This window comes from Balaenoptera physalus, assembly GCF_965194825.1.
Source record: "Balaenoptera physalus genome assembly, chromosome: 10".
Lineage (NCBI taxonomy): Eukaryota > Metazoa > Chordata > Mammalia > Artiodactyla > Balaenopteridae > Balaenoptera > Balaenoptera physalus.
The window spans coordinates 56,858,547-56,885,387 of NC_138889.1; the positions used below are offsets into that span (position 1 = coordinate 56,858,547).

Below are 26,841 nucleotides of genomic sequence, written 5' to 3' on the forward strand. Positions count from 1 at the left end.
AGGCGACGAGTCCCCAGGGCTGGGGTAGAAACATCAGCTGGAGGGAGCAGCTGGCAGCCCATGTGCACTACGGCTGGATCTCGTGGGGAACACAGTTGGCAAAGGGCTTCCCTTAGTGCCAGCACCTCCCAGGGTGAAGCACCCAACGTCCCAGCCTCCACGGCCACCGAGGCAAGAAACAAAGCATCCTCGCCTCAGATGCTCGCCCACCTGTGATCCCTGCCAGCTTCCTGACCCGGCTCAGAGGAGGCTCAGACATGGGGCCCAGGACCTCTGAACCCCTCACTCCCGTAGCCGACGTTGTTAATCTCTCCCAGGTGGACCTGTTCTCTGAGGTGCTAGAAACCATTATCGAGAGCAAGGTTTCACCAACTTCAGTGTGTACAGGAGCCCCCCAGGGATTTTGTTGAAATGCAGATTCGGATTCAGTAGGTTTCAGGGGAGGCCTGCCGTTCTGCTTCTCTGACCAGCTCTCAGGCGATGCCACCACTGCCAGTCCAATGATCACCCTTGAAGGAGAAAGATCCAGTTACGATTTCCAACCCCACATTAGAATCAGCCAGGAAGCTTTCATGCCTCTGCCCGAGCCCCACACCCAGGGATCTGGTTTAATTGATCAGAGGTGGAATTTGAGCACCAATACTTTCTTAAATCACCATAGGTAATCTGAATGTGTGGCCAGGTTTGAGAATCACAGGTCAGGAACTATGTCAGACAAGAGCCAGTGTTACTTTCTCTTTACATCCCCAACACCTAGCCTTGTATTAATCCATGAACTCAAAGAATTGAGAAATCATCCTTCATGCATTTAGCAACAATTCATGAAGCGTCTTTCTTACTCTGAACAGCGCCTGCTTCAGCCTCCAGACTCCATCTGCCTTCCCCTCCCACCTCGGCAACATTAGCTGCCATTATTTGAGCACTTACGGAGGGTCAGACTCTCTGCACTATTGTCATTCCTGTTTTACAGATGTGAATATTGAGGCTCAGTGAGGTAAAGTAACTTGCCCAAGGTCACAAGTAGGGGGACTAGGATCTGAACCCAGGCCTGTCTGACTCCAAAGTCTCTCCTCTCGCCTGCTTTTTTTGTTTATGTGTTATCCCCTTCTTCGTGTTTTTGTCAGTCCAACGTAGACCATCAGATGTCTCAGTGAGGGCTCTTGCATGCTTTCCGTCTGATCAGGGGCTGATATCCATGGTTGATGACAGGCTGCTGTGAGGATCAGGCAAGACTGCCAAGTGCTGGCACTTGGGACACTGTTATGGGCTCTAAGGGGTGTGGGACGATCAGTGGTGGGCACCTCGCCAGGCATCTGAGTGTCCATCTCTCCATTGTCAGGTTCGCCTGGAGTGGCCTACAGACTTAGCCACCAACCCGATGGACAACTCCCTCTACGTCCTGGACAACAACGTAGTCCTGCAGATCTCTGAAAACCACCAGGTTCGCATTGTCGCCGGGAGGCCCATGCACTGCCAGGTGCCCGGCATCGACCACTTCCTGCTGAGCAAGGTGGCCATCCACGCAACCCTGGAGTCAGCCACTGCCTTGGCTGTCTCTCACAACGGGGTCCTGTATATCGCTGAGACCGACGAGAAGAAGATCAACCGCATCAGGCAGGTCACCACTAGCGGAGAGATCTCACTGGTTGCCGGGGCCCCCAGTGGCTGTGACTGTAAAAATGATGCCAACTGTGATTGTTTCTCTGGAGACGATGGCTATGCCAAGGATGCAAAGCTGAACACCCCATCTTCCTTGGCTGTGTGTGCTGACGGGGAGCTCTACGTGGCTGACCTTGGGAATATCCGAATCCGGTTTATCAGGAAGAACAAGCCTTTCCTCAACACCCAGAACATGTATGAGCTGTCCTCCCCAATCGACCAGGAGCTCTACCTGTTTGATACCAGTGGCAAGCATCTGTACACCCAAAGCCTACCCACAGGAGATTACCTGTACAACTTCACCTACACTGGGGATGGCGACATCACGCTCATCACAGACAACAACGGCAACATGGTGAACGTCCGCAGAGACTCTACAGGGATGCCCCTCTGGCTGGTGGTCCCAGATGGCCAGGTGTACTGGGTGACCATGGGCACCAACAGTGCACTCAAGAGCGTGACCACACAAGGACACGAGTTGGCCATGATGACGTACCACAGCAACTCTGGCCTTCTGGCAACCAAAAGCAATGAAAATGGATGGACGACATTTTACGAGTGAGTATCAAGACCAGGCTGTTTGATGGTTTTGTTTCATGGATGCATTGTAGGATTAGAGGTGAACTGATGAAGTGTTAATTTGTGGATGTTTTTTATTTTAATTCACTTGGGATGCAAACCATGACCTATTATATGTTCTGCCTGTTAATAACCCAGACGATTACTCCTAGGCAGGAACATGGTGTAGTGGAAAAGACATGAGCTTTTTGGAGTCAGAGGAGTTGGGCTTGAATCCAGCTCCACGATGATCTTAATCTCTCTAGGCCTCAGTTTCCACCTCTGTAAAATGGACACAGTGGATACCTGCCCAACATACTACAGGGAGGTGATGTAGATGAAAAGTATCAATACTTGGTTAAGTGTTAGCATCTTCATATGACCACTGTCCAGAAATGTGGCAATGGGAGAAAGAACAGTTCCATGTGGAAGAATTGTCCACATAATCAAAGCCCACATCTTTAAGTTTCAAAAAATTTTCTTTCACTTTTACCATTTTGGATGGAGTTTATGAAGTGCATTACATGCCTCCCTTCTCAAACACATTATACAGACATAATGAAATCTTTCTTTTATGAGTCAGGGTCATTAATAAGAAACAACAATGCATTTGATGCTGCCATTTGAAGATAGTTTCCAGGAAGTGAAGAAATGAAGCTATAGAACCCTTCATCCCTGCCCCAAGTGATTCTAAACTGTTCTTTCATTAGTTCCTGTGCCTCATCCATAGTTTTACCACCTCCTCCCTCAGTGTAGCGCTATCGTGTCATTGTTGGTTTCAGTCGTGGGGCCGACTTCAGTAGCTCACTTCCCTTCTCTTCTTCCAGGGTAGGGCTTCTTAACTGGTGTAGTCAGAGAACCAGACATTCAGCTTATTATAATCCTTGACAAAATTAAATATATATATCCAAGGTGTTCCTCTATGAGGTATTTTAATGAACGGACTCTGTAACATCTATTCTACTTAGATTTTTTTTGGCATCTTTTTGAGGTCTTAGCCATGTTCCACACAACTGAGACTGGCAAATATGTGACCCTTAGATAAGTACGTGGAAGATGGGGAAGGAACTAGCCTTGCTGCCCGTCACTGCTGGGCTAGGAACTGCATTATTGCATTCAGTCCTCACAACAGCTCTGGAAGATGGGTGCAGTATCTGTTTTACAGAAACAGAAACTGAGGCTCAGAGAGGCTCACTTGTTCACTGTTCTGTAGTGAGAACACAGTAGAACAGGGATCACAACCCAAGTCTGTCTGATGCCAGAGCTCACGTTCTTTCAGCTCTGCCCTGCTGCCCCTTGGCTGAGTTTGTTAATCCCAAATGAACCCGAATGCTTGAACTGTAAATTTTTCTCAAGCTTGATCAAGCATCAGTTTCTCACAATCCTAGAATCCAAAGCAAAAGGGGCTGTAATAGATTTTTAAATATAATTTGCACACACAAAAGAAAGTCACAGCAGTTTATACAGAGTTCACAGGCTAAATTCCTTTCTCCAAACAAGGGCCTTGTAAATTACAAAGAAAAGACAAAGATCCAGGAAAACAGCAATTATCTTGATTAACTTAATTGAAATGGAAATACGTTAAATAATTCAATTTTCCCCCCATTGCCCAGTGGAGATCTCTTATACGTTATTTAGCCAATACAGGGGTTTCTTTGTCTGAGCAAGTCGGTACACTCAATTAGTTCCCAAGGTCACGCCCTCAAGTCCCAAACTGAATGCTTACGCATCGCTGCAGCCATTACTCGCAAGCAGCCCTGAAATTGAAAACCATTTCCTACACCTCTACCAGAAAGCATCCTGTTCCTCACTCCCTGTCTTCCTTGATGAAATATACAGCCATATTTGATGTTTTATGAAGAATTCCAAAGTATCCACTTAATAGCTGTACTCAGGAGTAGAAGATAAAAGCCCTAAAAGAAAAAAGTGAAATTCACTTTTTTTTTGAGATCCTACTGTGTGCCAGGCTCTTTCCCATTTAATCTTCACAGCAACTTCAGATGGTAGGAATTATCAATTCCATTTTTTACAGATGAACAAACTGAGGCACAGAGAGATTAGGTAACTAGTCTAAAATCACACAGTGAGCGCATAGCAGAGCCAGAACACAAGTCCATGTTTTTTTTTTTTTTTTTTTTTTTTAATGTTATTTATTTATTTATTTTATTTATGGCTGTGTTGGGTCTTCGTTTCTGTGCGAGGGCTTTCTCTAGTTGCGGCAAGTGGGGGCCACTCTTCATCGCGGTGCCGGGCCTCTCACTATCGCGGCCTCTCTCTTGTTGCGGAGCACAGGCTCCAGACGCGCAGGCTCAGTAATTGTGGCTCACGGGCCTAGTTGCTCCACGGCATGTGGGATCTTCCCAGACCAGGGCTCGAACCTGTGTCCCTTGCATTGGCAGGCAGACTCTCAACCACTGCGCCACCAGGGAAGCCCCATGTTCTTTTAATTACACTAACTGGGTTCACCTAAATTCTTTGCAACTTAACTATATGGTAGGGATTAAAATAGTACCTTTTTCATAGGGCTAGCCTAAGGTTCAAAATTTCAATGAGATGAAACGTGGAAAACTCAGTGTCTGACTCATCATAAGTACTCAAATGATAGCTGTTGCTGTTGTTATTATTCTTTCAAGCAGTATTAATATTAGTATTTCAAGCAATATTAGTGGCAGTACAAGTAATTGCAGAGATGATGTTTGGGCATGGAAGGTACCCAAGGCCTCAGAGCAGCTGTGAGTCACCTAATCAAAGGAGCAGACAAAAGTTGTAATTGAAGTAGGTAGGCATTAGAGGGCGGACCAGAAGAACGGAATCAAGTGTCAAGTCTGAGGGATCAAAGTATGAACTAGGAAAGGGGTTAGATCCTTGAGAATATCAAAAATGGGCAGGAAAAAGACATGCAGAGTGTGTCAAGGAAAAATGATTCAGATCAGGTTGTGAACATAGCAAGGATACCAGATACCTATTTTCACTGGATGTTTGCCATGTGATTTCAGGGGCAGACTGGCTTCCAGACCCAAGTCTCAACCAGACAGAAATAACACCTGACCTACTCCATTTCAGGGCCATTATGGGGATCAAAAAACTAAATAAATACTGAAAGTGAAAATACTTTGTAAACTATGATGCTCCCAAGAAGTAATGGTCTGATATTATCATTATGGTAATTCTCAGCACAGATTTGGACAGATTTTGCCAATGCACATTGCTCCAGTGAATTTCCCACTTTTAGCTCCATGAGGCAGCTTAATGGATTCCAAACCCAAATGCTCTAATATTCTTTTTTAAAAAATCAGCCCAGGCTTGCCTGTTACATGGGCTATTACTGAAACAAGTTTCGAGTTGGCTCTATCGATCCTCTCAACAGATTAATACATCTAACATAAACACCACACACTTTAGAACAACTTGACTTAAGAGTTTATAATTCTGGGGAATCAAGGTTACTTTTCTTCCCTCAGCCCACAGGTCTGCTGGTAGGAAACCTCAAAGGGGTCTGTAATGCCTTCTTCATCTCCAGTGTGTGGCATCATTAATTTCAGGCTTGGGCTCCTGGGCAGATGGCATTTGGTGACTAAGAAAATGGCCTGATGAGCTGAGGCGGGTTCCAAAATTGTCTTGCTGGTTAGGCATGAGTAAGTTTCATAGGGGGAAGTGGCTCTGGCACCCCATGGTGCCCTGTAACAGCCCCTGTCATCCTTACGCTCGAGCTAACTACTCTGAGACCCTAACTAATGTATCTCTGTACAAGCTTGGGGCTTACCACCTAGTAGGTGCTCAGTAACTATTTTATGAATGAAATTTACATACAGGAGAGAAGGGGGATAATGAAGGGAAGAAACAAATATGCTGTAGTGAGAAAAATACTAGATTTACATCGCAGCTCCAGCACTATCAGTGCTCCCAGGGGGAAATTGAATTCAGTTCAAATGGTTCCAATGAAGAGACTTGGCTTCCAGTTTCTGCTTGAGGATGTAAGAGCTAGAAAGAGCATTGTTCCCAACCTTACAATGAAAATGAGCCAAACAAATGGCAAATTCATGAGTTTTCCTTGAACTCCTTCTCTGAAGTCACAGGGCAACCGAGTGGCCAAATCCAAGGAGAGACAGAGTGTCACATCGCAGACAAGATGTGAGCACTAGCTTACCTCGTAGATGCACCCAGTCCCTGGGAGGAAAAGTTCAGCTTGGTGAATCTATACAGGCTCAGTGTGTACTGGCAAGAGAGTATGAAGCCCTTGGAGACTGCAGAAATTGGGAGAGTCCACATCCTCTGGAACTTTTCTCCACAAACCCCACTCGGTACTCACAGAAAAGACTAGGGAAAGATGTAAGAAAATATCCCTTGTGGTAGACCTGGGGGAGGGGTACAGCAGCTGCTGAGGAAGGGGCACAAATTTCTGCCTGCTCCACCCAGACCCCTCTCACCTGATCTCCCACATGGAATAAAAGGCTTAATCTGTGGAGAGGAGGGCAGCAAACACTATTCTACTTAGGTACTGGTGGAAAACCATTGCAGCTGAATGAAGGAAGAAAAAAAATTTCTAACTACTGCTGGAAGAGGAGCAGGAATATGTAATGGGCCCAGACGGACAGTCTGAAAGGGGCAGGAGCACTGAAGAGGCCACACTCCTGAGACTCAGGGACACATGCAAATACAAGATTGAGGCTTAATCAGAACAAAAGAGAATTCTCTCAAGCTCACCAGCCACCACCGCTAGCTAAAAAGCTAAACATAACAATGAAAAGCAGACTACTACTGGGAAGGAGATACAAGAGCCTAAAAAGAGACCCTCTCTAAGGCCCGGCACAAAGAGGGGACCTAAAACTGGGAATAGAATAGACACATTGAAAAAAAACCCTCTGGCAAACCAGTTTCACATCCTAAACACAAGGTATTGCTGGAGGAATGTAAAGCCTGTGATGCACTAAGGTTAAGCATAGAAGTAACAAACTTCAAAGCCAGACCAAATCCTAACTAAATTAACTTAAACTCTCTCACGAAAGTTTGAGCAGAAGGAAACTCTTACTCATACCCCAAATCTATTACCTCAGTGTCCACTGTGTTACACAAGATGTCACACTTTCAACTGAACATACAAAGAGGCAAGAGAAAGCAATACACACCCAATAGACAAAGTAATCATCAAAACCACACTCAGATATGACACAGATGTTGAAACTATCTTTCAGGAATTTAAAATAACCAAAAATTATGTTAAAGGTGCTAATGGAAAAGGTGAACAACATGCAAGATCAGGTGGATGGTTTCAGCAGAGAAGTGAAAACTAAAAGAGAGAATTGATTGGAAATGCTAGAAATGAAAAACACAGTTACAGAAGTGAAGACTGCCTTTGATGGGCTTATCAGTAAACTTGACACAGCTGAGGAAAGTAGATAGGTCAATAGAAATTATCCAAACTGAAACACAAAGAGAAAAAAAGAATGAAAAAAATACAGAAAAGGGCACCAAGAACTGGGGAACATCAACTGCTCTAATATACGTGTAATTGGAATTCCAGAAGAAGAGAGAAAGAACAAGGCAGAAGAACCATTTGAGGAAATAATGGTCGAGAATTATCTGTATGTAATGATAGACATCAAACCACAGACCCAAAATCTCAGAAAACACCAAGCAGAATAAACACACACACACACACACACACACTATACACACATAGATCTATGCATATCATATTCAAACTGCTGAGTACAAAAGAAAAAGAGAAAATCTTGAAAGCAGCCCCCCAAAAGACATTTTTTACAGAGGAGCAAAGAAAAGAATCACAGCAGACTTCTCATCAGAAACCATACAAACTAGAAAACAGAAATGCTGAAAGAAAAAAAGAAATCTGTCAACCTAGAATTCTATATCCAGCAAAAATATCTTTCCAGTGAAGAAGTGTTATTAGAGGTATAGGCAGGGATTAGGGAACCAAGAAAGGACAGTGAGGCATCCAGGCACTAAAAACAGTGAACAACTATTACCAACCCTTGGACTGAAGGGCAAGGCAGGGAAGGAATACAATATTGTTACTTACTAAAGCCCAGTGGGAGCTGTAACCATGAAGGAGAAGGCATCTGGTAGAAGCTGTAATTGTGGGTGGATGCACCCACTATTAGAAATATGGCACCAAAGGACATGGAGAGTAGGGAAAACTCCTCCTTTTGACCTCCAATCTCTTGCCATTTCCTGCCATTGACTGAACCCAACCAGAAGCAAGCCATCAAGGGGCCCCAGGGATGCAGTCTGCAGGGGTCAGCCCCCCTGAGCACAGAGAAGGGCAGAGAATGGATCTGAGGAGGGAACGGAGAATAAACAGCACAGACATTGACTGGCTCTGTGACATTGTACACATAAGTGGCAGAGCCAGGGTTCAATCTCAGATCTACCTGAATCCTAAGCACTTACCACCAGATGCATGGCCTCAAGTATAACATCAATGAGAGCTGAGACCTGAAGTGATAGGGTAGGCCAGATCTTAGAAATCCTGAAGACTGCAATTCATTGTTGGGACTTAATTCTATGGGAAATGGGCAGGAAGGACAAATTTTTATTGCAGAAGCCAGCAAGTAGCCTGGCTTTGCTGCAGTTTTGGAGTAGCTGCAAATGGTTTAGTGATGCCAGTCTCTTATAGTGACCTGGGGTCAAGGGAACTATTGGTGTGCATGGGCTGTGAACTCTAATTATTCACAGAGGTTACAGTGGCCATTTCCTCCATTTCCTCTTGTTGGTGATGGTGTTGTTTGAAACAATCATAGATCAAAGTCGTAAAAATCAAATCTTTGTTTTCAACTAAAAAGTCCCCGATCAGCAAAAGTTTAGTATCAGAGAGGCAATGTGGCATTTTCCTCACCAGCCACGCATAGTAAAATGGCTCGAGGTGTGAACTATTGAGTGTGAAGAAGAAAGCTTTGCAGTGTATGTGAGGATACCCTTTAGTGGTCCTCTTCTGAGAGGCAAGTTCGCAGCCACTCTATGAATCTTTTATGTTGTGTTCTTTCCTCGTGCTCCAAAGATGCTTTGGGAAAATGAGTGAAGAAAAGTCAGTGGAAGGAAATAGGAAAAAGCCAATCACCTGGCCTTCTCCATCATACCCCCAGATGGGGGCTCGACATCACTGCAAAGTCAACTGTAATGGTAGCAAAGCAAAGCATCTTGAAGAGAAAACTGTCGGTCTTCTTGACCCAACTTGAGATTTCCAAACCCAATTTTTTCTTTAACATAGTTGAACACAAAGGTTTTGATTTGAAATGGCACCATCTTTATGGGAAGCTTGATGAAAGAACACAGACTTTAAGGTCAGACAGACCTGACAGAATCTGTATCCCTCTGTTAGCTGTGTGATCTTACTCAAGTTACTTATCCTTTCCGAGCCTCAGCTTCCCCAATTGTGAAATGATGATAATAATGCCCACTTTCAAAAATGGTTGTGAGAACAGTGCTCAGTACCTAAAATGTACTCTATGAATATTAATGAACTTTCCCTTCCTCATATGGAAAGTGAGAGGTAATAGGGATGGAGTTCTTAGTTATCCTTATCCCAGCTCTTGAAAAAACAACGATAATATCTACTATTTATTTATTTATTCATTTATTCATTCATTCATCCAAGAAATATGTATTGAGTACCTTTTATATGCTGGGTCCTGCTTTAGGCACTAAGAATGCAGACAAGGTCCCTATCCTCGTGGAGCTTATATTCTAGCAGGAAAAGAGAGACAACAGTCAAGTAAACAAATCAACAAGATGATAAGTGAAAACAGTAAAATAAGATAATGTGATAAAGATGGGCGGACCCATCAGAAAGGGTGATCAGGGAAGGCCTTGCTGGAATAATACCTTTTGAACTAAAACATGAGTAATAAAAGGAACTAGCCCTACCAAGATTGGAGGGAAGAGCATTCCCAGCAAAGGGAACAGTCAGTGTGAACACCCCAAGCCTGGTTTGAACTCAGTGTGTTTGGAGAACAGAAGCAAATGTAATGGAACAGAGGAAGTAGGAAGGAATAGGGTTCAAGGTGAAATCAGAAAGAGGCAGGAAAGAGCAGATCATTCAACCAACGCTCATTCACATTATTGAGCATCTACTATATGCTGGGCACTCTCCTAAATTCTGGGGATACACCAGTGACTGAACAAAGTCCCTTCCTTCAGGGAGTTGACAGTCTAGTGAGGGCAGTCTCATGGGGTCCTTGCAAGCCCTGGAAGGAATTTGCATTTAAATATGTTACCTTGTTTGATCTTCAAGTATCTCTCTGAGACAGGTATTATTACCCTCGTTTTATAGAGGAGAAGACAGAGGCACACAAGGTTATGTTATATAACCTACCTGAAACAGCATCATTTGTGGTAGGAGTTGGATGGTTAGCAGAAAAACAGAACTGAGTGCCCACCCTCTAGGGTTGCATTGCTAGCAAGTGTAGAGCCTGGATTCAAAGCCTAGACCACCTGGCTCCAAGGACCTTCCCACACCAACATGTTCCTTCTGTTCCTCTTCAACAGAAAGGAAGAAAATTGGCCAGTAATTTAAGTAAAGCTGCAACAGACGTATCTAAGCCATTGTCCGGAAGTTTTCCCTCATGGGGCCAGGGTTTGAGGCAGCCACTTGTAATCCAGGGAGTGCAGACAGAGACCTGTCCCCAACACCCTGTTGGGGAGCACCAACATCCTTTCCGTTAGCAGCTCTGTAGCAGGAAGAGAAAGGGCCCCACCAAGGGGGCCGCAGAGCAGAGGTCAAGGTCCAGAGGATGGGCCGCTCCAGCTCCTCCCCACGGAGGCAGAAGCAGCAGCGTTCTGATGGCATAATCACAGGTATTGATCAGGTGGCAGAGAGATCCTGTGGCATTTCTCAAGCTCCAGGAAGCGCTGAAATGAATGAATAAGAGACAAGAAAATTCTATAAATTGGCTGTTCTGTTGGATGTTCATTTAATTAAGACGTTCAGTCCTTCTAATGGAAAATGTGAGGAATGGAAATTACTGTTTTTTGGCCATCTCATATAAAATAAAACCAGATCTTGAAAGCATGGGGCCTTTTCATTGTACCGTCTTCAGGCTCAATTTAATTATGTATTACAGGCCACCTTCAATAATAATTACAATTGTCTGCCTTTATGTAAAGCCTCTTTCTATCTTGGAGACTAAAACTCTGGGGAGATGCCTACGGAGATTGCTAAAGTATCGTTTAGTCAAGGTGGTTGTTTCCCTATTTGTGCATTCAGCAGATGTTTATCAGGGACCGACTGTGTGTCAAGCCTCTGTCAGGTCCTGCAGGGGGTAGCGTGTGAATGAATGACAGTCTGTCTTCTCCCACAGAGCAGGAAAGAGGCCTCCCATGTCCAATCGTGCATTCGTTTATTCGTTCAGCCAACATTCCCTGCCCATCTTCCCTCTACCAGTGCCCATGCTGGGGAAGCTGAGATGACCTAACGGCCAGACCTCCAGGGTGGTGGACTCCAGATCCCCAGTCTGGCTGTCTGACTCCACGACCCTGTCCTGACTCAGGCACTCCGAGGCCAAAGTAAGAGACAAGTTGTCCGTCAGCTCTTATAATGCAGGGGACACATTCTGTGATAGAGCTGTGCCAGAGTACCACTGGGAGAAGAAGAGCTGGGGAGACCAGGGAGGGCTTTATGAGGTGGCATTTGAGCAAGGCCTTGATAGAAGTAGTATCGAGGCGACATCTGAGCCCTAATTAATAATCTATTAAGTCTTATTTGTAAGACTCCAAAACTCCATTTTAAGTATCTTGCATGGTATAATAAAATCTTTTTTATCCAGTTAGGTCAGGAAATTAGATTAATAAGGAGTGTGTACGTGGGTCACAGGTGTTCAAAGAACCAGCACACTCATCCCATGAAACTGTTGGACTGAAATGGATGTTCCAGTTGCTGTCAAAGATGACCTGGGATCTGACAGCGCTCAGCTTACTCATAGACCACAGATACAGTTAAGGTGACCAGGGCAGAGCCAGTTTTGGGGGGGGGGGGTGGGTCTTGATTTTTGGCTCAGAAATTTGGGATGCCCTAGTAATATTTTACTGAAAAGGCCTAGAGGTTGATATTGGCAGATGTCCTATAAATGAGATGCTTCTATAAATGCCAGTAATTTTAAAAGTCCTCTTCCCCAAGGTGGCCATGCTTATGAGGCATTACTTGGGTTGTCACAGCACTTTTCTGATTATGAACATAATCCGTGTTAATTATAAAAAAACCTTGGGAGTATAAAATGCATATACATAAGCAACTAAAATCACCTGTAATTCTACCTCCCAGAGATAGCCACTGTAAACATTTTGGTGAAATTCCTTAGTGTTCAAATTTCCAGCAGCCATGAAGGGTTCAAAAGGACACCAGCCTCTCCCAGAGTTACAGGGAGCAGAGCTGTGAACTTCTCCAGGTGAGAGAGGCCTCAAGACAGACATTCCAGACCTTTACCCCAAGACGCGTCCTCCTTCCTGCAGCATCTCGCAGAGTCACTCCCTCGCCCGGCTCTGAGGGGCACTCTGTACCTTTCACCCTCCAGTCTAGGTCAAGTCACACCACCACCCTCCGTTAAGCCAGACTGACCTTTCCTTATAACAACCTGATTCAGTACGAAGGAAGAAAAATGAGAAATCATGACAGGAAACAGGTTTCCAAACCCCGTAACTGCCTCTAAGAGAACCCAAAGGACTGATACAGCTCCACAGCCTTGCCCCACCAAGCTCACGCCTGACATATGTGGTCGAGACCCCCGCTTTTCTCGCCATCTTGGAAAGGGCTTCCATTCCCCTTCCTCAGGCCTCAGCACCAAAGAGTCAACTCTCCCAGAGCCCCTTGGCCCTTCCCCCAGAGTCGGTCTCAGGTCAAGGACTGGGGCAATTCATTCCAAAGACCTTCACCAACACCTCCTCTGTGGCAGACCGCACCAGGGACTATTGCCATTTGGTGTAAAGCGTGCCGTGATCAGTACCAGCCACAGGGACAGAAAGAGTTGGCAGATGGCAGAATCCACGCAGCATTCAAATCTGACCTTGAACAGAAAATTGCTCAGCAAAGGCCTGCCTAGTCTCACCTACCGAGTCTCACCTGAAACCATAGAAGCTGTGGGACCCCAGGGTCCCATCAGGAAGCCAGGCCCAGCTGAAGGCATCACAAGAAGAGCAAGGATGGAATTGAACTTTCAGGCCTTTCATTTCACCATGGTTAAAACCCTCAGGGGCCAAGAGGACAGCTTTACCCTAGTATTAAAAGCCAAGCAGGAAAAAAAAGTCCAGTGGGAGACCCAGAGTACATGAGGGAGACGTATACAGCTGAACCCACGCTATAAGCTTGAGCCTGAGTAGAAGTCAGAAATACTGGCATCTGAGCGAAGAACTTTTTCCCCATTCGCACACAAGGGCAAAAAGGATCTTTAAAACCTACCTTTTTACACTTCAGCCTCCCGTAATTACGAAATGTTAGTAGCCCGCTCCCCGCTATCTCCCAATCACTCTGCAGCAAGTAAGAGAGCACATGCGATGGATACTTGCAAATAGACAGTACGGAAATGCTCCCTGAAGACAGAGAACCAAGTGGTGGCTTGGAAGCAGACAGAGCTGAGTTTGAATTTCGACTCTATCACACTTAGCTGTGCGACCTTGAGCAGGTGACCTCACTTTTCTGAGCCTCCTCCAAAAAGGAGCTAATATGTACCTTTTAGACTAGTTGTGAAGATTAAATGAAAGAATGTATGGACATTGTGCGACTAGCACCATACCTGAACAATATGAATGCCATACTGTAGGTGGCGAATAATTTTAGGTATTTCTTTTAGTCTCATCAGGAGAATGGGAAAGAGGATTAAGATTCAATTATGATACTTCAGAAAGACCACACCAGAGTGAAGCTGTGAGTTTTGAGCGCCACAGATACATAGCTGCTTGGTGCCAGATGTGAAACCTAGATGTGAAGGGGTTGCTAGAGCCCATCTGTCCAGCCTGCTTATGTGGCAGCAGAATCCTGGTTGGAATTCAAAGTCCCCTTTTCCCAGGATCTGTAGCTTCCTGGATTAGGGTTAGGGTTATCTCCAGTGCTGTTCAGGAGAAACCTACAGTTCTTGGGGGGTGGGGGGTGGGCGGTGGTCGAGCCAGTATTCAAGCAATCAGTCTGACTGCTCACCTCTGGGAGTCGCCCAGCTCTAAGACTCTGGGTCATCCGTCTCATATGGGCACCATCATCTCACCCTTCATGGGTGACATAGTGACAGGGCACTTCCACATGTTGCTCACAGGAATCCTGGGCGGTGGGTAGGGCAGGGGTTATCATCTCCACTCTACAGAATTAGGAAAGGAAGATTCAGAGAGGTAAGTTGTTTGCCTACAGTTGAATATCAGCAGGTGGAGTGGTATCCAAGGAGATGCAGGAGACGTGGAAATGTATCTGACCAGAAAGAAAAGCAGAACATGCAAAACCATGGCATAAGGTAGAACATGCCAAGTTCCAGCAATGGCACGATTATATTTCTGTTACTCAGAGCCACCCCTTGGTTTTCAGGTACGACAGCTTTGGGCGCCTGACCAATGTGACCTTCCCTACTGGCCAGGTGAGCAGTTTCCGAAGTGATACAGACAGCTCAGTGCATGTCCAGGTGGAGACGTCCAGCAAGGATGACGTCACCATAACCACCAACCTGTCTGCCTCGGGTGCCTTCTATACACTGCTGCAAGGTAAGCCAGGTGGGGGGTTGGGGTCTTGGAGACCATGGGGTGGGGAGACCCCTTTGAAAGAGGATGACACAAGAAACAAGCTGCTAACTGCAGCTGCCCAAGAACAAGAAAGCATAACAACTGGTTTCTCTCTGTTTTGCCACCTAATTTTCAAAACACATCAGTCTGAGCCCTGTAAATTCTCTCCCTCAAGCTTCAGAATAATATTTCATTGTCTCATTCCATTATCAGCAGAACAGAGGGTAGAGAATCCGTTAGCTGCTAATCCAGGTGACCTCACTATTCTGCCATTCTAATGGCTCCCAGATTAAAGACTGACTCTCACTCTGGTGCAGATGAGGACAAAGGACAAGAATAATTACACCTAATTATGAAAGGGATTTGGGCGTGGAGAAGGCCTCCCTGAATCTCAGGTGAGAGCGCTTTGTTACTCTCCTAGGAGTCTATAGAGAAGAGACCCTTCTCTGTGTCCATCAAATAATCCCTGATATGAGTTGATCTTTTAACTTCAGATAAATCACAAGGATGAAACCTCGCTGTGAATTGTCTGCCTCAATTGTTCTCATGGGCCCTGGTGACCCAGAGTGGAGCTTGCAGCTTTGTTGGACTTAGTAAGCATGAGAAAAAAGAAGCCATGACTAGGGAAAGCCTTGCTTGACGTTTTTCCCCAGCCTCCAGATAGCTTTTCATACTCCCAAAAGCTTTGACACAAAGTAGTAAAAACAGCCTTGGCCTGGGAGTCAGAGTGCCAAATTCTAGTCCTAACTCTCCCACCCCATCACCATGGCCCTCAAGTTTCTACTCTGGGAAAAGAAAGCAAGTTGAAGCCATGTTGAATGGTACAGGGCAGTGCAAAGAGCAGCAGTTCCGGGGGCAGACACACTGGGACCCCTGTGCCTGCTGTACCAGCTGCAACCTGTGTGAATTGGGTGGAGTCACTCTTCTCCGATCCTCAGTTTCTGGGGCTGGGAAATGGGGCTGAACTACAAGTCCTGCTTCCTAGGGTTGCTCAGACAATTTCTTTTTTTTTACTCTTTCATTTTCCAATTTTTATTTTTTTTTTGAATTTTATTTTATTTATTTTTTTATACAGCAGGTTCTTATTAGTTATCCATTTTATACATATTAGTGTAGACATGTCAATCCCAATCTCCTAATTCATCACACCACCCCCCCACCCCCCCGCCGCTTTCCCCCCTTGGTGTCCATACGTTTGTTCTCTACATCTGTGTCTCTATTTCTGCCCTGCAAACTAGTTCATCTGTACCATTTTTCTAGGTTCCACATATATGCATTAATATACGTATTTGTTTTTCTCTTTCTGACTTACTTCACTCTGTATGACAGTCTCTAGATCCATCCACGTCTCTACAAATGACCCAATTTCGTTCCTTTTTTATGGCTGAGTAATATTCCATTGTGTATATATATACCACATCTTCTTTATCCATTCATCTGTCGATGGGCATTTAGGTTGCTCCCATGTCCTGGCTATTGTAAATAGTGCTGCAGTGAACATTGGGGTGCATGTGTCTTTTTGAGTTATGGTTTTCTCTGGGTATATGCCCAGTAGTGGGATTGCTGGGTCATATGGTAATTCTATTTTTAGTTTTTTAAGGAACTTCCATACTGTTCTCCATAGTGGCTGTATCAATTTAGATTCCCACCAACAGTGCAAGAGGGTTCCCTTTTCTCCACACCCTCTCCAGCATTTTTTGTTTGTAGATTTTATGATGATGCCCATTCTAACTGGTGTGAGGTGGTACCTCATTGTAGTTTTGATTTGCATTTCTCTAATAATTAGTGATGTTAAGCAGCTTTTCATGTGCTTCTTGGCCATCTGTATGTCTTCTTTGGAGAAATGTCTATTTAGGTCTTCTGCCCATTTTTGGATTGGGTTGTTTGTTTTTTTAATATTGAGCTGCATGAGCTGTTTATATATTTTGGAGATTACTCCTTGGTCCGTTGATTCGTTTGCAAATATTTTCTCCCATTCTGAGGGTTGTCTTTTCGTCTTGTGTGTAGTCTCCTTTGCTGTGCAAAAGCTTTTAAGTTTCATTAGGTCCCCTTTGTTTATTTTTGTTTTTATTTCCATTACTCTAGGAGGCGGATCATAAAATATCTTGCTGTGATTTATGTCAAAGAGTGTTCTTCCTATGTTTTCCTCTAAGAGTTTTATAGTGTCCAATCTTACATTTAGGTCTCTAATCCATTTTGAGTTTATTTTTGTGTATGGTGTTAGGGAGTGTTCTAATTTCATTCTTTTAGCTGCCCAGTTTTCCCAGCACCACTTATTGAATAGACTGTCTTTTCTCCATTGTATATCCTTGCCTCCTTTGTCATAGATTAGTTGACCATAGGTGCGTGGGTTAATCTCTGGGCTTTCTATCGTGTTCCATTGATCTATGTTTCTGTTTTTGTGCCAGTACCATATTGTCTTGATTACTGTAGCTTTGTAGTATAGTCTGAAGTCAGGGAGTCTGATTCCTCCAGCTCCGTTTATTTCCCTCAAGACCGCTTTGGCTATTCGGGGTCTTTTGTGTCTCAATACAAATTTTAAGATTTTTTGTTCTAGTTCTATAAAAAATGCCATTGGTAATTTGATAGGGATTGCATTGAATCTGTAGATTGCTTTGGGTAGTATAGTCATTTCCACAAGATTGATTCTTCCAATCCAAGAACATGGTATATCTCTCCATCTGTTTGTATCATCTTTAATTTCTTTCATCAGTGTCTTATCGTTTTCTGCATACAGGTCTTTTGTCTCCCTAGGTAGGTTTATTCCTAGATATTTTATTCTTTTTGTTGCAGTGGTAAATGGGAGTGTCTCTTTAATTTCTCTTTCAGATTTTTCATCATTAGTGTATAGAAATGCAAGAGGTTTCTGTGCATTAATTTTGTATCCTGCAACTTTACCAAATTCATTGATTAGCTCTAGTAGTTTTCTGGTGGCATCTTCAGGATTCTCTATGTATAGTATCATGTCATCTGCAAACAGTGACAGTTTTACTTCTTCTTTTCCAATTTCTATTCCTTTTATTGCTTTTTCTTCTCTGATTGCTGTGGCTAGGACTTCCAAAACTATGTTGAATAATAGTGGTGAGAGTGGACATCCTTGTCTCATTCCTGCTCTTAGAGGAAATGCTTTCAGTTTTTCACCATTGAGAATGATGTTTGCTGTGGGTTTGTCATATATGGCTTTTATTATGTTGAGGTAGGTTCCCTCTATGCCCACTTTCTGGAGAGTTTTTATCATAAATGGGTGTTAAATTTTTTCAAAAGCTTTTTCTGCATCTATTGAGATGATCATATGGTTTTTATTCTTCAATTTGTTAATATGGTGTATCACATTGATTGATTTGCGTATATTGAAGAATCCTTGCATCCCTGGGATAAATCCCACTTGATCATGGTGTATGATCCTTTTAATGTGCTGTTGGATTCTGTTTACTAGTATTTTGTTGGGGATTTTTGCATCTATATTCATGAGTGATATTGGTCTGTAATTTTCTTTTTTTGTAGTATCTCTGTCTGGTTTGGTATGAGGGTGATGGTGGCCTCATAGAATGAGTTTGGGAGTGATCCTTCCTCTGCAATTTTTTGGAAAAGTTTGAGAAGGATGGGTAGCTCTTCTCTAAATGTTTGATAGAATTCACCTGTGAAGCCATCTGGTCCTGGACTTCTGTTGGTTGGAAGATTTTTAATCACAGTTTCAATTTCATTACTTGTGATTGGTCCTTTCATATTTTCTATTTCTTCCTGGTTCAGTCTTGGAAGGTTATACCTTTCTAAGAATTTGTCCATTTCTTCCAGGTTGTCCATTTTATTGGCATAGAGTTGCTTGTAGTAGTCTCTTAGGATGCTTTGTATTTCTGCAGTGTCTGTTGTAACTTCTCCTTTTTCATTTCTAATTTTATTGATTTGAGTCCTCTCCCTCTTTTTCTTGATGAGTCTGGCTAATGGTTTATCAAGTTTGTTTATCTTCTCAAAGAACCAGCTTTTAGTTTTATTGATCTTTGCTATTGTTTTCTTTGTTTCTATTTCATTTATTTCTTCTGTGATCTTTATGATTTCTTTTCTTCTACTAATTTTGGGTTTTGTTTGTTCTTCTTTCTGTAGTTCCTTTAGGTGTTAAGGTTAGATTTTTTATTTGAGATGTTTGTTGTTTCTTGCGGTAGGATTTATTGCTATAAACTTCCCTCTTAGAACTGCTTTTGCTGCATCCCATAGGTTTTGGATCGTCGTGTTTTCATTGTCATTTGTCTCTAGGTATTTTTTGATTTCCTCTTTGATTTCTTCAGTGATCTCTTGGTTATTTAGTAACGTATTGTTTAGCCTCCATGTGTTTGTGGTTTTTTCCCTGTTTTTGATTTCTAATCTCATAGTGTTGTGGTCAGAGAAGATGCTTGATATGATTTCAATTTTCTTAAAATTACCAAGGCTTGATTTGTGAACCAAGATGTGATCTATCAGGAGAATGTTCCGTGCGCACTTGAGAAGAAAGTGTAATCTGCTGTTTTTGGATGGAATGTCCTATAAATATCAATTATATCTATCTGGTCTATTGTGTCATTTAAAGCTTGTGTTTCCTTATTAAGTTTCTGTTTGGATGATCTGTCCATTGGTGTAAATGAGGTGTTAAAGTCCCCCACTATTATTGTGTTACTGTCGATTTCTTCTTTTAGAGCTGTTAGCAGTTGCCTTATGTATTGAGGTGCTCCTATGTTGGGTGCATATATATTTATAATTGTTATATCTTCTTCTTGGATTGATCCCTTGATCATTGTGTAGTGTCCTTCCTTGTCTCTTGTAACATTCTTTATTTTAAAGTCTATTTTATCTGATATGAGTATTGCTACTCCAGCTTTCTTTTGATTTCCATTTGCATGGAATATCTTTTTCCATCCCCTCAGTTTCAGTCTGTATGTGTCCCTAGGTCTAAAGTGGGTCTCTTGTAGACAGCATATATATGGGTCTTGTTTTTGTATCCATTCAGCGAGCTTGTGTCTTTTGGTTGGAGCATTTAATCCGTTCATGTTTAAGGTAATTATCGATATGTATGTTCCTATGACCATTTTCTTAATTGTTTTGGGTTTGTTTTTGTAGGTCCTTTTCTTCTCTTGTGTTTCCCACTTAGAGAAGTTCCTTTAGCATTTGTTGTAGAGCTGGTTTGGTGGTGCTGAATTCTTTTAGCTTTTGCTTGTCTGTAAAGCTTTTGATTTCTCCGTCGAATCTGAATGAGATCCTTGCCGGGTAGAGTAATCTTGGTTGTAGGTTTTTGCCTTTCATCACTTTAAATATGTCATGCCACTCCCTTCTGGCTTGTAGAGTTTCTGCTGAGAAGTCAGCTGTTAACCTTATGGGAGTTCCCTTGTATGTTATTTGTCGTTTTTCCCTTGCTGTTGTCAATAATTTTTCTTTGTCCTTAATTTTTGCCAGTTTGATTACTATGTGTCTCGGCGTGTTTCTCCTTGGGTTTATCCTGTATGGGACTCTCTGCACTTCCTGGACTTGGGTGGCTATTTCCTTTCCCATGTTAGGGAAGTTTTCGACTATAATCTCTTCAAATATTGTCTCAGGTCCATTCTCTCTCTCCTCCTTCTGGGACCCCTATAATGCGAATGTTGTTGCATTTAATGTTGTCCCAGAAGTCTCTTAGGCTGTCTTCATTTCTTTTCATTCTTTTTCCTTTATTCTGTTCTGCAGCAGTTCATTCCACCGTTCTCTCTTCCGAGTCACTTATCCATTTTTCTGCCTCAGTTATTCTGCTATTGATTCCTTCTAGTGTAGTTTTCATTTCTGCTATTGTATTGTTCATCTGTGTTTGTTTGTTCTTTAATTCTTCTAGGTCTTTGTTAAGCATTTCTTGCATCTTCTCGATCTTTGCCTCCATCCTTTTTCCGAGGCCCTGGATCATCTTCACTATCATTATTCTGAATTCTTTTTCTGGAAGGTTGCCTATCTCCACTTCATTTAGTTGTTTTTCTGGGGTTTTATCTTTTTCCTTTATCTGGTACATAGCCCTTTGCCTTTTCATCTTGTCTGTCTTTCTGTGAATGTGGTTTTTATTCCACAGGCTGCAGGATTGTAGTTCTTGCTTCTGCTGTCTGCCCTCTGGTGGATGAGGCTATCTAAGAGGCTTGTGCAAGTTTCCTGATGGGAGGGACTGGTGGTGGGTAGAGGTGGGTGTTGCTCTGGTGGGCAGAGCTCAGTAAAACTTTAATCCACTTGACTGCTGATGGGTGGGGCAGGGTTCCCTCCCTGTTGGTTGTTTGGCCTGAGGCAACCCAACACTGGAGCCTACCCGGGCTCTTTGGTGGGGCTAATGGCAGACTCTGGGAGGACTCACGCCAAGGAGTACTTCCCAGAATTTCTGCTGCCAGTGTCCTTGTCCTCACGGTGAGACACAGCCACCCACCACCTCTGCAGGAGACCCTCCAATGCTAGCAGGTAGGTCTGATTCAGTCTCCTATGGGGTCACTGCTCCTTCCCCTGGGTCCCGATGCGCACACTACTTTGTGTGTGCCTTCCAAGAGTGGAGTCTCTCTTTCCCCCAGTCCTGTCAAAGTCCTGCAATCAAATCCCACTAGCCTTCAAAGTCTGATTCTCTGTGAATTCCTCCTCCCGTTGCCGGACCCCCAGGTTGGGAAGCCTGACGTGGGGCTCAGATCCTTCACTCCACTGGGTGGACTTCTGTGGTATAAGTGTTCTCCAGTTTGTGAGTCACCCACCCAGCAGTTATGGGATTTGATTTTATTGTGATTGCGTCCCTCCTACTGTCTCATTGTGGCTTCTCCTTTGTCTTTGGATGTGGGGTATCTTTTTTGGTGAGTTCCAGTGTCTTCCTGTTGATGATTGTTCAGCAGTTAGTTGTGATTCCGGTGCTCTCGCAAGAGGGAGTGAGAGCACGTCCTCCTACTCCGCCATCTTGAACCAATCTCCTCTCAGACAGTTTCTTTAGACAGTATACATAGAGTGACCAGCATGGGCCAGGCACATAGTATTGCTTAGAAAGTACTTGTTGGATTAATTAATTAACAGGCATTTTGATTTACTGTAAGAAAATAACCATATATTTTCACAACCATTTTTCTTCCCAAATGTGGTCCTATGCCTCTACCAAAGCTCAAAGAACAATAGCAGTTCTCAGTCAAAGAAAGAGAAATCAAGCCCTGGAATTCCTTCCCCACCAAGCACCTTTACCAGTGGGTTGGGACAGACCCTAGGTATTTATGCCCTGGCTGGGTTATTGGCAAGAAAAGGTACCAGTTCCAAACCAGCCAGGGTTCTGCCTGACCAAGAACAGCAGGGCAGCTGATGACACGCAGACATCATATCCTTCAAGCCTACTTTCTTCCCTGTGGTTAAGAATCGTCTCCTGTGCTCCATACATCTAAGCTGGCTTTCAGCATTTTTCTCAAAAGTTAATGCAGGCCTTCCAATATTTAGACAACTTTTTAAATTCAGAAGTGCCACATCTCCTCAGTTTTAAAATGTACCATCAATTTAATAACAACTTCTCAGGTGGGGGGCTGGGGAGAGACACTGCTCAAAATCCGTACAAGGACTTAAGACACATTCCAATTTCAGAAACGTTAAAACGTGAAAAGGAAAAGTACATCTCAGAATCCAGGAAATGTGGTACCTCTTTCTCTTCTTTGGGACCTGTGCCAAGCTCTCCTTTCGTACCAGGCTCGGCTCCTCAGTTTTGCAGCCACCTCAGTAGAGTCTTCGTTAAAAGCTCTTTCGGTTTCATCTTACGTCTGAACTATGGGAAGAAATAAGAAGTAGCTACTAATGAACAGCAGCCTTGGGAAGTCACAGCTTACATTAAACAGGGATCGTTTGAGATGGGCCTCGACAGATGCTGTTCCATCCAAAGTCACCATTAATGGACATATGTGGATTCAGCAAGGAGCAGCTTTAAAAGATAAATTGACACAGGCTTTTTCACTGTTCAAAGGAAGTAAAATACAGATTGTCGGTGAATAATGCATAGCAAGTTTGAGGCAGATTTTAGAATTCTGCGTGCGTGAGAGAGAAAGGGAGAAAGATGGGGGCGAGGGGTTGGGAGAGAGAGAGGCTGATCTGATGCCATCCTAGCAGGGAAGATTCAGTGAGGGTTACCTACGAAAACCACATCCTTATTGCTTGACATAGCCTAGTATATATCTAGTTCCATCCAGCAAATATTTACTGAGCACGTGCAATAATAATAATAATAGCTAATATTTTGAGCACTTACTCAGTATGAAGTATATTTTTAGTGTTTTACATTCATCATCCTTTTTAATCCTCACAACAACCTTCTGAGATATTATTAATATCTCCATTTTCCAAATGAAGATAATAAGGCATTGAGCGGTTAAGTAGCTTATCCAAAGTCACCCAACTAGTAGGGTATTTGGACCCAGACAAATAGGCTCTAGAACACATTCTCTTAAGCACTAGAACACATTCTCTTAAGCACTGATCTAAAAGGAAGGGGGATTTATAGAAGGACCATGATCGGTACTAGAAAAGTTCACTCTGACAGGTGTGTAAAATGGGGCAGTGAAGATAGAGGAGAGATGACAAGAGATAGATGTGACAGTGACCAGCACGGCGCCAGGCGCATGTTAGTAATAGCTAACATTTACGTAACATGCGCTAGATGTGCAGTACTGCTCTCAGCTCTTCATATTCATTATCCTGCTTAATCCTGTGAGGTAACAGTACAATTATTATCCCCAGTGTACAGATAAAGAAACAGAGGCATGAGAGCTTAAGGAATTTGCCCAAGGTCTTGCAGCAAGAGAGCGGCAGAGCTGGGACTTGAACCCAGACAACCTGGCTCCAGAGTCCATGCTCTTAATCTCTGTGCAATAGTGCCTTCACGGTAGACACTTAGGTATTTGAGAATTCATTCACTCACAGAGTGGTGAACCCCCCTACCCCTCAGCTGCAGGACCCCTAATGAGACCAATAAAGAGGCTAAGGGAGGGGGAGGCATTTGTTCCAACCAGAGGAACAAGGGAAGCTTCTGGGAAGAGATGACGTTTAAGCAGAGCCTTCAAGGAAGGGCTTGGGTTAGCATTTATTAAACATAGGGGCAGTGCAGGCAGAAGCAACAGCCAAGGAAGGGCAAGAGGCAGGTGACTGCAGCGCAGACTCAAATGTTTCCATTTTTAGAAAAGAACACAGTGTGCATTTTACACCTGAAATTTACTTTTTCTCCAGAAGGTTCTGTTAGCTAAAAGATCCTAACTGAAATATTTTAATCAGATTTAAAAATTCAAACTCAAGCCTGTTTTTAAATCATTGTCATATATACATATATGACATATACACACATATATGTATATATGACAGCAATTTAAAACATATATATATATATATATATATATATATATATATATATATATATATATTTGGCATTCTGTCATTGATATACATATTGTACTTATTTTTCACCTTGTTGCAAAGAGTGTTATTACCCTAGTGGGAGAGGCTTAAAAATTTTCAACCCTTTGCTCTAGTAATCCTACATTTAGGAGTCTGTTTTGATTAAATAACCCCAAATGAAGACATTGATTTATCCAAAATGTATATTTTTAATAAAGATATAACTCACATACTATAATATCCACCCTATTAAAGAGTATAATTCAGCAGTTTTTAGCATATTTACAAAGTTGTACAACCATTACCACTAATTCCAGAAATTCTTTTATCAGCCCCAAAAAGAAACCCCATACCCATTAGCAATCACACCCCATTCTCCCTTTCCCTCACTAATCTACTTTCTGTCTCTGTGAGTTGGCCTATCCTGGACATTTCATATAAATGTACTGATGTATACAATATCTGGCCTTTCGTGTCTGGCTTCTTTCACTTAGCATAATGATTAAAATATATTTATCTGCAGTGTTACCTGTAATTATGCAAAGCTGGAAATAATCAGAATATCTATTTGAGGGCTGGTTAAATAAATCCTGGTATTTCCAGGCAATGGAATAACATGCAGTCATTAAGAAAAACATTAATGAAAATATTCAACGATATAATACAGTGATCAGTGAAAAACCTCCATAAGCAACCATGTTTTTTTTTTTTTAAACCAAATGTCTTAGATTTTTTTTTTTAATTTATTTATTTATTTTTGGCTGCGTTGGGTCTTAGTTTCTGTGCGAGGGCTTTCTCTAGTTGCGGCGAGCAGGGGCCACGCTTCATCGCGGTGCGCGGGCCTCTCACTATTGCGGCCTCTCTTGTTGCGGAGCACAGGCTCCAGACACGCAGGCTCAGTAGTTGTGGCTCACGGGCCCAGTTGCTCCGCGGCATGTGGGATCTTCCCAGACCAGGGATCGAACCCGTGTCCCCTGCATTGGCAGGCAGATTCTCAACCACTGCACCACCAGGGAAGCCCAGCAACCATTTTTAACTGTAAATGTATTCAGAAATATCCTAAAATCTAGGAATATACCAAAATATTTACAGTGGTTTCCTTTGGGTATTGAGCTCACGGACCTACATGTATTTTCCTAGTTTTCTTCAATGACAGTGTTTTGTTTCTGTAGTCGGAAACATAAACACGTTTAAAGACCACACCACTGCCTCTGCTGTACACACACCTCCCTCCGTCCTCCACCCTCCTGAGCAGAGTCCGTCCCTCTTCTCTCCCTCAGACCAGGTCCGGAACAGCTACTACATCGGGGCCGACGGCTCCCTGCGGCTGCTGTTGGCCAACGGCATGGAGGTGGCCCTGCAGACGGAGCCCCACCTGCTGGCCGGGACCGTCAACCCCACCGTGGGCAAGCGGAACGTCACGCTGCCCATCGACAACGGCCTCAACCTGGTGGAGTGGCGGCAGCGCAGGGAGCAGGCTCGCGGCCAGGTCACCGTCTTCGGGCGCCGGCTTCGGGTGAGCCAGGCCTCCGGCGGGTCTCAGCCCCTGGGGGCGGCTGGATCCTGGGGGGAACGAAGGGGGAGGCATCTGAGAACTGGACTCTTCTTGAAACTGTCCCGGGGAGAAAGTGTTCCTGGGCCTCAGTTGCTTCATCTGCAAAGGGGAAAGGAAATTAAGCGACTACACACAGTAAGAGGCTCGCGTATCTTTTCAGTTGTGCTAGTGAAACGATCACTGGCTCTGATGTTAGTCAGGCTTCTGGCTTCTATTATTCCCTGAGTGAATTTGGGCAAATCCGTAATCTCGTAAAGCCTCAATTTCATTATCCATAAAATGGGGAAGATCAAACCAATTTACAAGTTGCTCCAAGGATTAGAAATAATACATAGAGTGCCCTATACAGAGTCTGGCACATAATAAGTGGTCAGTAATACCTATTCTAGTTGTCCTTTTATTGTTATTCTTATTACTGTTATTACTGTTGCTAACATGTACCAAGAGTCAGTTTAGCTCTTTGGAACCTAAGCCACATTCTCCTTCCAGGCAGAGTTATCCTTCCTAAGACAGCAGAACGACCCCACCGTAGCTGTCACTGCCAGGGGGTTGGCATCTGCAGTGTGGCATCTCAGAGCACTTTTCAGTGTGTGGATGCCCTGAACCAGCCCTTTTTCTGCCTGACTCCCATGTCTCTATAGTGTGGCCTCTGTCCCAGGGCCAGATTGCCCAGCTTCTTTCCCTCCAACTTCAGAAAGGAAGGCAGTGGGGAGGGTGAAAACAGAGGACCCAGACCTGGCTTTCAGCACAGTGCCTTGCAGACCACAGGTGCTCCGTGGAGACTTGCCGAGCTGCAGGGTACCACAGGACTGAGCCACATGCTCCTGACTCCTAAAAGCCACAGAAGCATCCTCATGCAACACGGCCGGGGCTGTCTTGAGCCCCCTGCCCTTTCTCACAAAGAAAGTTCACTTAAGCCCCTGATTCATGCATGGGATAACCAAGGTCCAGAGAGAAAAGGGATTTTTCCTGATTCACACAGCTGGGAGGCAGTA

General features: G+C 43.7%; 1 protein-coding gene across 2 annotated transcripts in view; it reads left to right on the top strand.

Moving 5' to 3' along the window:
• The window catches only part of TENM4 (teneurin transmembrane protein 4), a 740,746-nt gene that overhangs the window by 694,773 nt on the left and 19,132 nt on the right, over positions 1 to 26,841 (top strand). For both annotated transcript variants that reach the window (XM_082410302.1, XM_082410301.1), the window contains 3 exons: positions 1,340 to 2,217; positions 14,735 to 14,907; positions 25,572 to 25,807. In XM_082410302.1, the coding sequence (XP_082266428.1) occupies positions 1,340 to 2,217; positions 14,735 to 14,907; positions 25,572 to 25,807 (1,287 nt within the window). The remainder of the gene's footprint in view (positions 1 to 1,339; positions 2,218 to 14,734; positions 14,908 to 25,571; positions 25,808 to 26,841) is intronic.